General features: G+C 32.2%; 2 protein-coding genes and 1 long non-coding RNA gene across 3 annotated transcripts; 2 read left to right on the top strand and 1 right to left on the bottom strand.

The window, feature by feature from the left end:
• Positions 1 to 1,517: 1,517 nt before the first annotated feature.
• Positions 1,518 to 3,380, bottom strand: LOC108825985 (chlorophyllase-2). Its single transcript, XM_056993538.1, has 3 exons — positions 3,086 to 3,380; positions 2,885 to 2,915; positions 1,518 to 2,138 (listed from the first exon to the last, which is right to left on the bottom strand). Exons 1-3 carry the CDS (start codon positions 3,352 to 3,354, stop codon positions 1,518 to 1,520), a joined length of 921 nt encoding a protein of 306 aa, XP_056849518.1. The 5' UTR covers positions 3,355 to 3,380.
• Positions 3,381 to 7,719: 4,339 nt separating this feature from the next.
• On the top strand, positions 7,720 to 11,368 carry LOC108828440 (acireductone dioxygenase 4). Its single transcript, XM_018602137.1, has 5 exons — positions 7,720 to 7,877; positions 7,976 to 8,063; positions 10,579 to 10,673; positions 10,742 to 10,981; positions 11,085 to 11,368. The coding sequence occupies exons 1-5, from the start codon at positions 7,776 to 7,778 to the stop codon at positions 11,211 to 11,213; spliced, it is 654 nt and encodes a 217-aa protein (XP_018457639.1). The 5' UTR covers positions 7,720 to 7,775; the 3' UTR covers positions 11,214 to 11,368.
• LOC130500363 (uncharacterized) lies at positions 8,070 to 9,489 on the top strand. Its single transcript, XR_008938982.1, has 2 exons — positions 8,070 to 8,668; positions 8,856 to 9,489. It is a non-coding gene; the product is annotated as an uncharacterized LOC130500363 (long non-coding RNA).
• Positions 11,369 to 15,698: the final 4,330 nt, after the last annotated feature.

A 15,698-nucleotide genomic window follows, 5' to 3' on the forward strand; every position in this document is an offset into this window, starting at 1 on the left:
ATTGATTACGATGAAGTCTTCGCACCTGTAGCTCGCATCGAAACAATTCGTTTGATCATAGCTATTGCTGCCTCATGCGAGTGGGAGATACATCATCTTGATGTGAAGACTGCTTTCTTACATGGAGAACTAAGGGAAGAAGTATATGTCTCACAACCTGAAGGCTTTGAAGTTAAAGGAAACGAGCATAAGGTTTATAGATTGCATAAAGCATTGTACGGTCTTAAGCAAGCTCCGAGAGCGTGGAATGTTAAGCTAAACAGAATTCTTCAAGATCTTGGCTTTGCTCGTTGCTATAAGGAACCGTCACTTTTACTGAAGACAAGTAAAAGGTGATTTACTTCTTGTATGCGTTTATGTTGACGACCTGTTGGTGACAGGTTCATCAATGTGTCTGATCAAAGAGTTTAAAGGAGAGATGGCGTTAAAATTCGAGATGAGTGACCTTGGAAGGTTAACATATTATCTAGGAATCGAAGTGAGTCAAACGAATGAAGGCATCATCCTGTCACAAGATAGCTATGCAAGGAAAATACTTGAAGAAGTTGGAATGCAAAACTGTAACTCTGCTCTTATACCGATGGAGGTGAATGTAAAACTTGGCAAGTCACCAAAGGAGAAAAGCATTAATGAAACAGAGTATAGAAGAACCATTGGCTGCTTGAGGTATCTGTTACACACTAGACCAGACTTATCGTTTGCCGTAGGAGTATTAAGCAGATATATGAAAGAGCCCAAGGAATCTCATGGAGCTGCACTTAAACAGGTACTAAGGTACTTGAAGGGTTCTACTTCGCTTGGTCTGTGTTTCGAAAAGAAAGAAGAACTACGATTGATTGGCTTCAGTGACAGCTCTCATAATGTGGACATTGATGATGGGAAGAGTACAACAGGGCACATTTTCTACTTCGGAAACAGTCCTATAACATGGTGCTCTCAGAAACAAGAGATTGTGGCATTGAGTTCTTGTGAAGCAGAGTTTATGGCTGCTACAGAAGCTGCTAAACAAGCTATCTGGCTCCAAGAACTCTTAAGTGAGATTATGGGAGAAGAGTGCACGAAGGTGGTGTTACGGGTTGATAACAAGTCTGCTATTGCCTTGTCTAAAAACCCCGTTTTTCATGGCCGTAGTAAACACATCCATCGAAGATTTCATTTTATTAGAGAATGTATTGAGAACGAGCAGATTGAAGTGGAATACGTCTCAGGAGTTGAACAAAGAGCCGACATTCTAACCAAGTCTCTTAACCGAGTTCGTTTCAAAGAATTAAGAGAGCTGATTAGAGTACAAGTGGTGTGTGAAGATGATGTCAAGCTTAAGAGGGAGAATGTTGATAAGCTTGAAAGAATAGCTTAAGACATAAGCTAACCTAATCCTAATGTGGTCATGAAGTCTATCTTGTAATAGGATTAGGAATATTGAAAGAGTTATCCTTAGTAGGTTTAGGAAATTATCTTAGCCTATATAAAGCAATGTAAGTTGAAAGTGATCATCACGTTTTTGTGTGATTGAGAGCTTAGTTTTTGAGTGAATTTTCTAAGCTATTGAAAGTGGTGAATAAGAAAGTTTGTTTCTTAAACTTGAGTTCTTGAGATCTATACTCTCTGTTTACCATTCTTACACAAAAAATAAGTACCCTTCCCATCCCTCCTGTATCATCATTAAGCATGTCCATATGCCCGTAATCCTTTGCCACAAAATGCCACGCTGGAGCTTGACATTCCTGGAAGAAATCTCGGTGGTTCACTCCGGCAGGCGCGCACGGAGGAAGAAACAGGTTCGCGCCAGTTTCACCAAGCCCCGAACCGATCACTAGAACAGGCATTTTGTCTAGGTCAAATGAGTCTGGTTGATACGTTAAAACTGGAGGAGGGGTTTGTTTCCCTTTCCCTGCCCCATCGACCGGGTCTATACCGATCAATGCCGAGATCTTTAGGCTGGACGAGTATCCAAATTTCCTTAAGGCCACGGCAAATGTGGTCTTCCCACCACGGCTATGGCCGGAGAGTGCGAACTTGGATAGGTTTGGTGTTACTTGTGCTGGAAGAAAGTGTTTTAGTCCGTTTGATAACCAATCCATAACCTCCACAGTTGATTTTATCTCCTCTGTCGTGTCTGGTCCGGCGAAGCTATATAACTGTTGAATATCACAGAACCAAGAAATTTGATTCACATATAAATACTCTTGGAATGTAAAAGTTACTATATAAATGTGTAACCAATATGATTCTTGAAAAAATCGAGAGATTATAAGGAATTGCAAAAATTGATTTGAGACGAAAACAAAAATTACACATCAAATGGACCCATCGATTTGCTTCTTTGTTCTTATTTTTGTTCTTGTTTAAGGTTTTCATAAGTGCCAAACAAAAATAAGGGTTTCAGGACAATAAACTATGAGAACGTGGCATCATGATTCATGTACTCCATTCAATTGGTTACATTTTTCTTATAAATGTAGTCTTTTACTATTTTGTTCCATAAATCTTAAATGTAGTCTTTTACTATTTTTTTCCATAAATACTCTTGGAATGTAAAAGTTACTATATAAATGTGTAACCAACGTCTAATTGCATTGTATAGCCATCAAACAAATTATCATTCAATATATGACCAATTGCACTACCTTTTGTGTGTATTATAAATGTATCGTCATTTTTTTTTTCGTCATTATTTTGTATTCAATTTAAAATCTATAGATCCTTTCTTCTCCACGTAACTTTGCATTATTTTTTTTATTTTTTTTTGTAAATTAAACTTTGCATTATTCCATCATAACTATTTATAAGAATGGCTAATTAACTAATTTCTGAAACAGTGTAGCCATTTTTTTTGTCACGAAGTGTAACTAATTTAAATTTAAATTGTGGGATAGAACTGAACCTGCGGAGCGATGACAATGAAGCCATGGGAAGAGACATGCAGGGGTGGTCCTGAGCATAGCGAGGTGAAACATCCGCTTAGGACCCCCAAATTTTTTACAAAAATTAGTATGGAAAAAGGCTTCCGATTTGCAAAATTTTTTTTTTTTGAAAATTCCTTACTAAATTGTTTAGGGTCTCCACCATATCAGGGACGCCCCTGGAGACATGCAACATAAGCTGGGAATAAAATGCGTTTTCGAGAAGGTAACCATGGAGGAGCATCACCACCGGATACTCTCCTTCATCCACCGGCGTTGCCACCAAAAGACTCTTCGGCGGGGAAGGCGAAGAAGATGATGAGCCCACAGTTAAAAGATTTGTTTTGTATTTGCCATCCACAAAGGAGTTTGCTGATGACGAAGAGGACATTTCCGTTACCAAAAGGAAAATAAAGAAAAGAAAAGAAGGGGCCATTTTCATCTTCTTCATCTTCTATTTCTTTGTGTTGTATATTTTTTTTTGTAGATTTATGAGAATGAAATGAGTGAGAGCGATATTGGTTATATAGCTTGAGAAAAGTTTAGTACTTTTGGTCGAGATTTTTTATTTCTCAATTTTGAATACTTAGCAAGTAAGTATATAATTAAATCAAGAAATTAGATGTTTAATTGGAGTTTTTATTATTTCTATATATTTCTTAAACTTATATAAAAATATGAATATTTTGTATTTAATTGTAAGAAACTGAGAAAATAATAGTGTTTTAAGGTGTTGAGTAAGAACTGATGCAAAATCTATGAAAAAACAAATAATATAAAGATATTAATAGAAAGTAGGTAGAAAAGAAAATAATTTTTGAATCTGTTAAGTTATAAATTAAGATCACATCCTGCTAATTTAATAAATCCAAACATTTTTAGAAAATTAGGATGTTTGGTACAGCTAGTTTGGAAAATATCTTTTTGAAAATTGAATTGATATACAGTTATATATGTACATATAAAAGGTAACAAAAAGTAAAGACTTTGAACGAAGGACAATGATGATAATTAAAAAGGTATTGTATTGTTTTGTATCTTGGTAGAGATATAGACATGGAAGGTGGGAGGTGGGTTTCAATCAGTGTTTTTAAATCCGACTCGCATCTGCTGTCTGATGATCCAATATAACTTGGTTTAAGTTTTGTGAAAATACAAAATTTAAAACTCGAAACTCCGTAAAATCCACTAAAAACCGAAATTTGATATCGGTTGAATCATTGGTTGAACCAATAAATAATTTCATTTTTTTAGTTTTAATAGTGTTTTGAAATCTGACCCAGACCTGCGGTTGAACCAGTAAATCTGGTGACCTAAGATAAATCTAGTTTGTGTTTTAAGAAAAAAAACTAGATTTTTGTTTTTTTCTGATTATATTTGTATTTTTTTTAAATCATATCTGTGTATAAATTTTAATCAAAATATATTTTATCAAATAATAGCAATTTAAAAATTAATCTCGTATACGCACGGTTAAGGTTGGATTGCGGGTTGAACTCGTCCCGCTGACTCCTAACCCACGGATTTTCAATTTTGTTTTGGTTAAAAAATATGACCCGTACAACCCGCAAACATATAATTTTGTACCTGCATCCGCTCCGCTTAATTTTGTGGTTATCCTTGGATTATATATTTATTTTAAAAATCATTATTTAATTTAATTACTATAAAAGTATATTTATAATAAAAAAATTATACATGATTTAAATTTTAAATTATTATTTTTTCAATTCATGTATTTTAAAATAGCTGGACCAAAAATAATTAGTTAGTGAAAGGGGCCAAAACTTTTTTAAGCAGATTTTTTGGTAATAATTCTCTTTTAATAGTATAGATATAATTTGTTTAGATACATATTTGAAAGAAAATGAATCAATTTTCAAAATTTTGTTAGATTGTTTGTGTAGATATTTGAAGAATTAATTTTTAAAAATTAATATTCGAAATTTTATTTATTTAGTTTTATAATATACTTTCAGTATCAGCGGCGGGTATACTATTTTAAACTGAATAAAATGTTTTAACTTAATTTAATTTTGTTTTTGTATAATAATTTTGGTAACGTATGCTTTCAAATAAAAAAGACGTACATAAATTGTCTGCAGTATTATTAGATGTTGAGATATAATCTAAATTATAAAAAGCTAATAATTTCCATATTATATAGTATTAAACTTGATACAAAATGTATTATATAGTTTGTAACAATTATAGTATCAATACATCGATAATATTGTAAAAGCTATTAGTGTTTTTTTTGTCGTTCATATTACTATTGATATTTAAATTCTAAATAGGTCAGCATATACATATATACAAATTAAAATACAATCCAAAGTCTAGTAAAAGAAAAAATATAAGCAGCATCAACTAAAACTACACACATTTATTCCATGAATTGATACTCGATTGTATTAACATAAACCAACTGGACTTAACATAATTAGTCAAGAATATTCATACTAAAAATACCCGACTCAGAATTGACCCAAAAATCAAAGTCTCATAGTCAGTGTTTTGAAAACTGATACGGACCCACGGTTAAAATAATAAATCCGGTGATCCAAGATAAATACGGTTTGGGTCTTGTGAAAAAACTAATATTTAAAAACCTAATAAACCCCGCATAAACTCGCTAAAACCCATAAACCGATTATCAGTTGAACCGTTGGTTGAACTAATAGATAACTTTTACTTTTACTTTTTTCTTTTAGTTTTTTATTATGTTTTTAAAATCTATTTTGTATATTTTTCATAAATAAGTTAGGTTTTTCAGTTTTGTTTTAGTTAATTTATTAATAATGTTTTACTTTTGGTTTACTTTGAATTTAAAGTTTATTTATTATTCACATTACACTTATAAATATTTATGAACTTTTAAGTTTTGATATTATTTGTTAGATGTCATAAATCTTAATTTGTTTCAAAAATAATTTAAATACTCTAAACTATTTTTAATATTTTGTATTTCAAATGAAAAAAAAATATGTAAAAACTAAAGTAATTAATTTGGATGGAATACTGACAAAAAGAAAATATAACCAAATACATGATAATATCACAGTGATATTATAAAAAAGTAACATAGATTATCAATTACGATTTGAATAAACCCAAAAGGAAGAAATACAATTGTTATTTTATATATTGGTTTGTTGGTTAATATATGTAAAGAAAAAAGTGGTGCCGAAAATATTGGACTATTGGATTGGAAGTTATGACACAGTATCGATTAATAAAAGGTAATTATAGTTGTATTTTTTTTTTAAATTGGACCTGATCTTTATTAACTGGTCATGCTAGAGAATTAATAGAATAGATATTAAAAACCCAATAAAATCCTTTAAAATCCACTAAACCCCGATTACCGGTTGAACAAATATATAACTTTTACTTATTATTTTTATAGTTTTTATTTGAAGAAAATGAATCGAAACGATGGTAGAGAGAACCAAAATTAGTTGATTTGATTTGGTGTTAGTTTATTTTTGTTATCGATAATTTATTAATGATGTTTTATTTTTGATTTATTAGTTTTATTATTCAAATTAGACATTTAAATATTTATGAAATTTTAAGTTTGAATCTTTTGATATTTTTGGTTAGATGCTATAGTTGTTAATTTATTACAAATATATTTTGGATAGTCTTAACTATTTTGATATTTTGAATGTAAAATAGAAATAAAATATGAAAACTAAAGTTAAATATTTTCTAAATATCTAAACTATTATTTTATGTTTTATATAACATTTAGAAATAACTTAAGTTTAGTTTCAAGATATTTATTTTCATAGTTAATGTATTATTATAAAATATAACTAATTCATTTATGAACCCGCAGTCGATCCGATAATCCGATGACCTGGAATATTATCCGGTGATCTGGAATGTCATCTGGTTCAATGTTTAGGTCGGGTTTAAAAACATTGGTTTCAACAGAGTTATTGTTTGGTCTACTCCCTAAGTGAATATGTAGGTTCACCAATAAATAATATTTTATTATTTCATATTTAATGTTTTTTTTAAAATAAGATATTTTCAAATTATATTATATTTTTAAAATAAAAACTAAAAATAAATAAAAATAGTAATAATTTCAAAAAATAATATTTCTAACGCCATTAGCAAAATACTAAAACATAAATTCTAAATCATAAATCATAAATCTTTGGGTAAACTCTAAATCTTTGGATAAAAATAAACTCTAACTCGAAAACACTAAACATTAAATCTTTAAAACACTAAACCTTTAATCCTAACTTCAAAACATTTGGATAAATTCTAAACGTTTATGGTTTATCCAAAGGTTTAGAGTTTATTATTTAGTATTTAGTGTTTTCCTCACGGCGCTAAAAATATTTAAAAATTCTATTTTTAATAACTACTAATATTTTTTATCCAAGGATTTAGGATTAAGAATTTAGTGTTTTTAATATTTAGTGTTTAATGTTTTTAATTTATAGTTTAAGATTTATCCAAAGGTTTATGATTTATTTAAAGGGTTAAAGTTTACGAATTAGAAGTTAATTTTTTTTTATTTGCAATTACTACTTTGTTTTATTCATTTTGAAAATATATTGAATATGAAATAAAAAATTACTATTGATTGTTTAGCTTAAACTGTGTAATGTTAATTTTCTATAAGCTTATGCAGAGATTTTTTTTTTTTAAAGATGTGACACTTTTCTTGTTTGTTGTAGGCTTGTAGCCTACATCTGAGGTCCATAATGTTTTTTTTTTTTTGAACACAAAAAAGGTCCATAATTAAAGTAGAATTTTTGGAACCAGAATAAATAAATAAAAATCTAGAGGAAACAAACATACATATATGATCATAAGCCGTACACGTGACAATCATCGAGGGAGGAAATGCTCTGTTATACACTGGACCTCTTCATCGTCATCAGTTCAGATGAGATTGAAATCGAAGCACTCACACAGACAGAACGAAGATCAAGAATGGCTCTCGAGGTAACCTAATTCTTCTTCACTATAATTGGATTTGTTTTCTGAATTCGATAGCTTTTTCTTTCTCCGAGATTCTTGAGGCTATGTGAGTGTTGATGCAGGCATGGTTAATGGATGATAGCAATGAAGATCAGAGACTTCCTCATCATCCTAACCCCAAAGAGCTCCTCCCTATGGATTACTTGGCAGGTTCCTCTCTCGCTCCAACTTACTCTTACTTTTTTTTGAATAAATTTTGAGCTGTGTTACTTTTGAGAATAAATATAGAAAGTGCTCAAATAGCTTTATTCAAACAGAAATAGAGATAGCTTATTAAAGCTTTATTGAACAAGAAAGTAAAGAAGTGAGAAGAGATTTAGGTTGCCACCAAGATCAAAATGATTCTGAAATGATATTCATAAAGATATGGTTTTGGCTGCACAAACCGCAGCCTTAGTTACCGAGATAGAAAGACAGAACTCATATATATATGCATTAGGAAAGAACCCTAAACATATAGACTATGACATACTATTGGGCTGCTTAATATTGGTTTGGGCTTCACTTCAATACTCCCCCGCAAACTTGGCAGCGGGTGAGTACCAAGCTGACAAGTTTGAATGCACCTGAAGATGGCTTTAAAGGAGACATGACGAGTTGAAGTAGGATGCTTGTAGTGTAGGCAAATGGCTCTTCTTCTTCATGGAAAACAAACTAAGTGTGAGATCTATTCAGGCCTATACTTGGAGAGTATCACATGGCTTCACTCAGAAGTTTCTTTTGAACTTGGAGAGCTTAGTTGATCTCACTCAGAGGTATAATTGTGACCTTTTTTTGTCTCACTATGAATCTAGGCTTACTTTACCTATTTCTTACTATGTCTTATGAAGAAGCAAACTCTCTTTCCACACTTACTAAACCATCCTATAACTCTCTGATTCCCATCAATATAGCACCAAAACTCTGTCTTTAAACAATCTGATTGTCTCGTTGGCATTTCAGCGAACAGCTTGTGTGCTTTAACAAAACCAGACTTGCTGCCATAAACCCATTGTTATAACCAACCGCAGCCTACTCATTTAACTTCAGGTTCCAGACCTATGAATCTAAACCAGCCAGCAAGACAATCCAAGACACAACAATTTTCCATCCTCTGTCGCAAATGAGAGAAACATAGATGATACCGTGGATAATGGTGTGGAAGCTGAATCTTCAAGAAGATGAAGTCCTCTTTCTTTCTGGCCCCTTATGAGGTCGTCCCAGCAAAGCACCTTGGAGTATCGCATCTACTGAAGATCAATGTTGAAGAGGAGACATAAAACTTCTGCCTTTGTGAGAAGAGAAACCAAGTCTCAGTTTTTTTTTTTTTCGGTGAGGGAAGACGCTGGCAAGATGCTCCGCGACGGTCTTCTTCTGGTCGGCTGTTACTCCTGGAGCCCGCCAATGCTTGAGAAGAATGAAGACACGAGCACTTGAGAAAGAAGAAACTTTCTTCTTGTCTGGATCTGTTTGTCGGAAGCTTAAAGCTGTCTGGGTGAGTATTGTCGGTTTGACAGAAGCATAAATCAAGGTGACACTTTTTTTTTTTTTTTTTTGAGTCCACAGATCGACTGCAGCTCTGATACCATGAGGGTAAGTGAAGAAGAATGAGTTTTCTTTTAGATAAACTTTATTTTCCTTGAGTTGTTTGATTACAGAGTATCTTTATTTATACTTGAAATGTAAAACCCTAGAACACGCGCAGGTGTCATCATCAGGTGTCGTCACAAAGATCTAAGGCTGAGAAGGCGTTTGCCAGCTTGATCGTATACGCTCCTTGAGTCGTGCTGGTTATAGCTGGCGTGAGTACTTTGCTTTTGCCAGTAGCAGACCGTTGGGAGCTTTGTTGACTGGATGAAGACAAAGATCCTGCAGGCTTACTGATGGGCTTTCTCTGAACTTGGGCTTCATCATCTGATTGGGTCAAAATGGCTTTGCCCTTTTGTTCAGTAGTAAAGCGATGAGGTAAGCCGGTGTCGTTTAGCTTCAGTGGTTTCAATGATGATGGAGTACCTTTATCCTGAGGAGTAGATCTTGAGGAGTAGATCTTTCATCAGGTTCTGTCCTACCTTGTGCAGGTACATAGCTGTTGCCAATAGAAACAGGATCTAAGCCTGACGTAACCACTGAAGCTAAACGACACCGGCTTACCTCATCGCTTTACTACTGAACAAAAGGGCAAAGCCATTTTGACCCAATCAGATGATGAAGCCCAAGTTCAGAGAAAGCCCATCAGTAAGCCTGCAGGATCTTTGTCTTCATCCAGTCAACAAAGCTCCCAACGGTCTGCTACTGGCAAAAGCAAAGTACTCACGCCAGCTACAACCAGCACGACTCAAGGAGCGTATACGATCAAGCTGGCAAACGCCTTCTCAGCCTTAGATCTTTGTGACGACACCTGATGATGACACCTGCGCGTGTTCTAGGGTTTTACATTTCAAGTATAAATAAAGATACTCTGTAATCAAACAACTCAAGGAAAATAAAGTTTATCTAAAAGAAAACTCATTCTTCTTCACTTACCCTCAACTTTTATTGTATTGGATATGTGATTAAAAAGATAAATCATATGAGCTCACCTGAAAGAAACTTAAACTATAAGGGAATATGATCAAATAAATATACACAATATCAGAGTATACAACTTTACAAATGTCTCTCACAGTAGCTGTGATGTGTTTTGCAGAACTGGGAGTATTGTACTGGAAGTTGAACCCTGAGAACTACGAGAATGATTCCGAGCTAGCCAAGATTAGAGATGAAAGGGGTTACGATTACATGGTACGTGCATGTCTATCACTCTCCCTCATGTTCAAATTGATGCGTAATAAAATTAATCTTCATTGTAGGATTTGCTGGATCTGTGTCCCGAGAAAGTCAGCAACTACGAGGAGAAGCTGAAGAACTTTTTCACAGAACACATTCACCAGGACGAAGAGATTCGCTACTGCCTAGCAGGAAGTGGCTATTTTGATGTTAGGGACAAGGATGACCGTTGGATCCGAATTTGGATGAAACCGGGCGATCTAATTGTTCTTCCTGCTGGGATCTACCACCGGTTCACACTCGACACCAGCAACTACATCAAGGTATTATACAGCCTCTCTACTAAAACGCTAGCTGATGAAACTATTACATCTGCTATTAAAAAGATCTGATTGTTGGATTTTGAGGAATTGGTTGGTTTTGCAGCTGATGAGGCTGTTTGTGGGAGAACCGGTTTGGACACCATATAACCGGCCTCAGGAAGATCACCCGGTTAGGAAGGAGTATATAAAGAGCTTAACCCACAAGTTTGGAGAAAGCATTCAAGCTCATTAAGCAGATAGCACTGTGGTGCATTTCTATGTATTGTTTACTCAGTTTTAACATATTTGTGCTTTTGTTCAAATAAAAAGATAATATTCGTCACCTAAATAGTGAAAGTTGTTAAACTTTTGTTTGTTTAATTTTACATTTGAAATGTATTTTTAGCATGAGCATCTTTTATAGAAAATATATTATATAAAGTTCTGTCAAAAAGTGGAAACCTTTGATATATATTGGATGAAATAAAAAGCCATATATGGAGTTATATCAACACAACTTGGAGACACAGTGAAGGAATGCCCAGAGCAGGAATCACCGACCATTGCACAGAGAGAACAACATGGTGATGTTGAACGTGTTCAAGTAAACCAGAACAAACACATTTCAGAGGGAGAGAGAGGTGTGGGTTCCGAAGGGCAGTGCCTGTCTAATGTTTTATACAAAAATATGCCCTTACACATACTTTATCAAAATCATACGATATAAAAAACTTAAAACTTTCGTACAAAAATATAATTCCATAAACTGTTTATAAAAAAACTAGTTATTTATGACATTTCTAATTCTACTCTATTTTTTTACTCCAAAATATTTGCGAAATGAAGAATATAATAAGAAATGTTCCACTCAACTCCATATCTTATTTCAAAATAGAGTTTAATGCAGCAATGAAGTTTAATAGAATAATTTACTTTTTATTTGTTCATTACCTTTAGGGAAAATTCCTAAAAAATACACAGACTGAATTTCTTTTGCTGAAAAAATATACGAACTTTTTTGGCTTCCCAAAAAATACACAAACTAATTTTGATTGTCCATAAAATATACAAACTTTTGAATTTTGAAGGTTTCACACCTCGATTTTAACGGTGTAAACAGTGACTAACAGAATAGTAAGACGCCGTTAGACGCCGTTAACTCTGAATAAAAAGTTCATGTATTTTATGGACAACCAAAATTAGTTCGTGTATTTTTTGGGAAGCCTAAAAAGTTCGTGTATTTTTTCAGCAAAGGAAATTTAGTATGTGTATTTTTAAGAAATTTTCAAATGGAGTTTGGATATTTCATATCCTATTCAGATGCTAAATATCTGGACCCAATACAGATCCAAAATTTTATATTTGTAAACTTTCGATTTGGTTTTGGACCGAATATTTTCGGATCAGTTTCGATCCAAATTTTTGAATCCGGCTAAAATATCTAGACCTAATCTTGACATTTTAGCCGGATTCAAAAACTTGGATTGGAACTGACCAGAAAATATTCGGTCCAAAACCAAACCGAAAGTTTACAAATATTTGTTGGATTCAAAACTCTTCTACTTGAAAGAATTGAAACCAAAAAGAACTGATCCGAATAGACCTGAGCCTAATAAAATCGATACGAATAGATTCAATCCGACAAGATCTTTCTGCTAACAATTTTGTTATTATTTTTGCAATTTTTTTTAGTTTTGTTTTTGTAACAGAAACATTTTTAATTAATATGAAACTTTCAATGTAAAATTTAGAGTTGTTTGTGAATTTTTAGATATATATGATAGATTTCCATTAAATTGGACTTAACAAATATTTGTAAACTTTTGGTTTGGTTTTGGACATAATATTTTTGGGTCAGTTCCGATTCAAGTTTTTGAATCCGGCTAGACATTAATTCGGTCCAAAATCAAACCGAAAATTTACAAATATGAAATTTCGGACCTGTATCATGTGATAGAGAATGTGTTTTTTTCAGGTCTTTGGGTCGGGTTTGGGCCGTTTTTTCCGGATCTGGATTTTTCAGATCGAAAATATCTGGTCCAAAACCAAACCGAAAGTTTACAAATATAAAATTTTGGATATGTATTGGGTCCAGATATTTAGCCTCTGAATAGTATATGAAATATCCAAACTCCATTTGAAAATTCTTTAAAAATACACATACTAAATTTCCTTTGATGAAAAAATACATGAACTTTTTAGGCTTCCCGAAAAATACACGAACTAATTTTGGTTGTCCATAAAATACATGAACTTTTTAATTAGAGTTAACGGCGTCTAACGGCGTCTTACTATTCTGTTAGTCACTGTTTACACCGTTAAAATCGAGGTGTGAAACCTTCAAAATTCAAAAGTTCGTGTATTTTATGGACAATCAAAATTAGTTTGTGTATTTTTTGGGAAGCCAAAAAAGTTCGTGTATTTTTTCAGCAAAAGAAATTCAGTCTGTGTATTTTTAAGGAATTTTCCCTTACCTTTATGATCATGAAGTGAATAGAGTTGGGTTGAAGTAACTTTATTTTATTTTCTTTTAATTCAATTTTGGAGAAAAAAATATAATTTTATATTGAAAATGCTATTAAAAATTAGTTATTTAAGATACTGATCATTGAAATATAAATTTTATTGTATTAATATGAATTTAAATTTATTATATTTAAACTCGTATAGTCAAGTTCTTGTGACCATATCCAATCTCGATTAATAATATAATAATTTTTTTTTCTTTTGTGACATGATAGGTCTCGCAAGTAATTTTCCTATGAGCCAGCCAGGCTGTAAAGACGGTTACTAACAATCATCTACAATCGCAGGAGCATGGTGATTGGTCTCTGGCTAAGAGCATAAGAGGCCTCCTTCATCCCTGGTCAAAGAGTTCGCTTACTGGTGTTTGAGAAGGTAGTTCCGCCTAATGTTTCCCAAGTTCTAAGAGACATCAGGGAAGAAGGTGAGATAGAGGACGGAGAGGAAGACTCGATGCAGGTGGTTGATGAGGTTGATACTGGTAAGAATAAAGTGAGGGCTGTGGGTGCTACTGGTAGAGCTTTGAAGACAAACTCCCAACCAAACCATAGTCATAGAGCTAAAGAGAAGAATTATGCCTGAAAATATGTGATAAACACCAGGAGCCTCGTACAAGTAGTAGCAGCAAATAACACCAAAAAGGCTTACTCAAGGAGGTAACAATGTCGTCAATTTTTATTTGGAACATGTGTTGGTTCAAAAATCTAAACAACGAGCAGCAATTTTTTTTTTGTCAGCCAACGAGCAGTAATGTATCCAAGGTGTTTTTACATTTTCTGTTGTAATCTGAACATAATTACATTTTATCATATGACTCGAAACAATATACTTCTATAATAGGCAATATATTTAAAAAAGTCGGTTATACGTTTCGATCGAAACGCGTGATAAATCTACCGTTGGATTGACTTTTCTCAAGGATTGTGTCTCATCCCATGTGGGTTGCCTCGATTCATTTATTTTTGATTAAAGAATATCGAGTGCACGTACTCGCCACGTCATTTTCCTGACTTTATTTTTCAAATCTTATCTTCTTTCGTATTCGTACCATGCGATTCTCCACATAATAAAAGTATATATTTATAAAGCAAACTAGATATCCGCGCTTTGAAAAGCGCGGAATGCCTTTTTTTTGTTCGGCTCAAAGTCGATTCTATTTTTCGAATGTTTAGTTTGCAAAGATTAAAAATTTGTTATAATATATAAAGATGAAAACTTAGATGATAAAAACATGGTTAATTTTGTATATTTTGTAAGCTGTGTTGTAATCGTTTAATTTTAGTTTTGTTTAATTTGTCATGTTATACAAATATATAAATCAATATGATATTGATATATATATATATATATATATATATATATATAAACTTTTTTAAATTTGGTATCAAAGTAATTTTTATTATGCAATAACTACAAATGGTTTAAAATATATAAGCCCATAACTAATTCATATTGGTCTTAACGTATAAATAATTGGAGATATAATTGGTTACAGAAATCTATCGTATTCAGTTTGTTTAGATATATTAAGTTACAACAACAATATATTTTTGTTGAGATGGCAAAAATCTCTGCATATTCTCAGTTAATTCTAATTAAGTGGTTCAAATTAAAAATATACAAATAGAGTTTCATGAAAAGTATGAAATGTAGCTTATAAATATTAAACATAAGTATGTTGATTCAAAAATAAATGAATTGTATCCGGTTGATATAAAATAAAACAAACATCATATAAAAATATAAAGATACTTTACGTTGAATAATGAAAATAAATTCTGTAAAAGTTATATCAGTTTGTGGTATCTATCTTATTAAAACAGAAACATTCTGTTGGACCTAACATTTATTTTGTAAATTTTTAAATTAAATACACCTTTATACTTTATAGTTAAACCTACATTAAATCATTAATGTTTCTTTCTTTATACTACTATCCATGTTTCCAAACAATATACTTATTTCTTTATACTATTATCAATGTTTCCAAACAATATATTTTATATACTACTATCAATGTTTCCAAACAATACAATAATTAATCTTAGTTATTTTATATCCATCATTTTCTCTTTAAAATTTTGTAGAAACGTCATAATTTCAGAAATTACAAAATAATGAACTTTAAAATTTGGATTATAAGATTACAAATTATGAAACTATTACAATTTCAATCAAATTAGATTACATATCGGTCATCCATCAGTTCAATCGG

The sequence above is a fragment of the Raphanus sativus genome, chromosome 9 (genome assembly GCF_000801105.2).
Source record: "Raphanus sativus cultivar WK10039 chromosome 9, ASM80110v3, whole genome shotgun sequence".
NCBI lineage: Eukaryota > Viridiplantae > Streptophyta > Magnoliopsida > Brassicales > Brassicaceae > Raphanus > Raphanus sativus.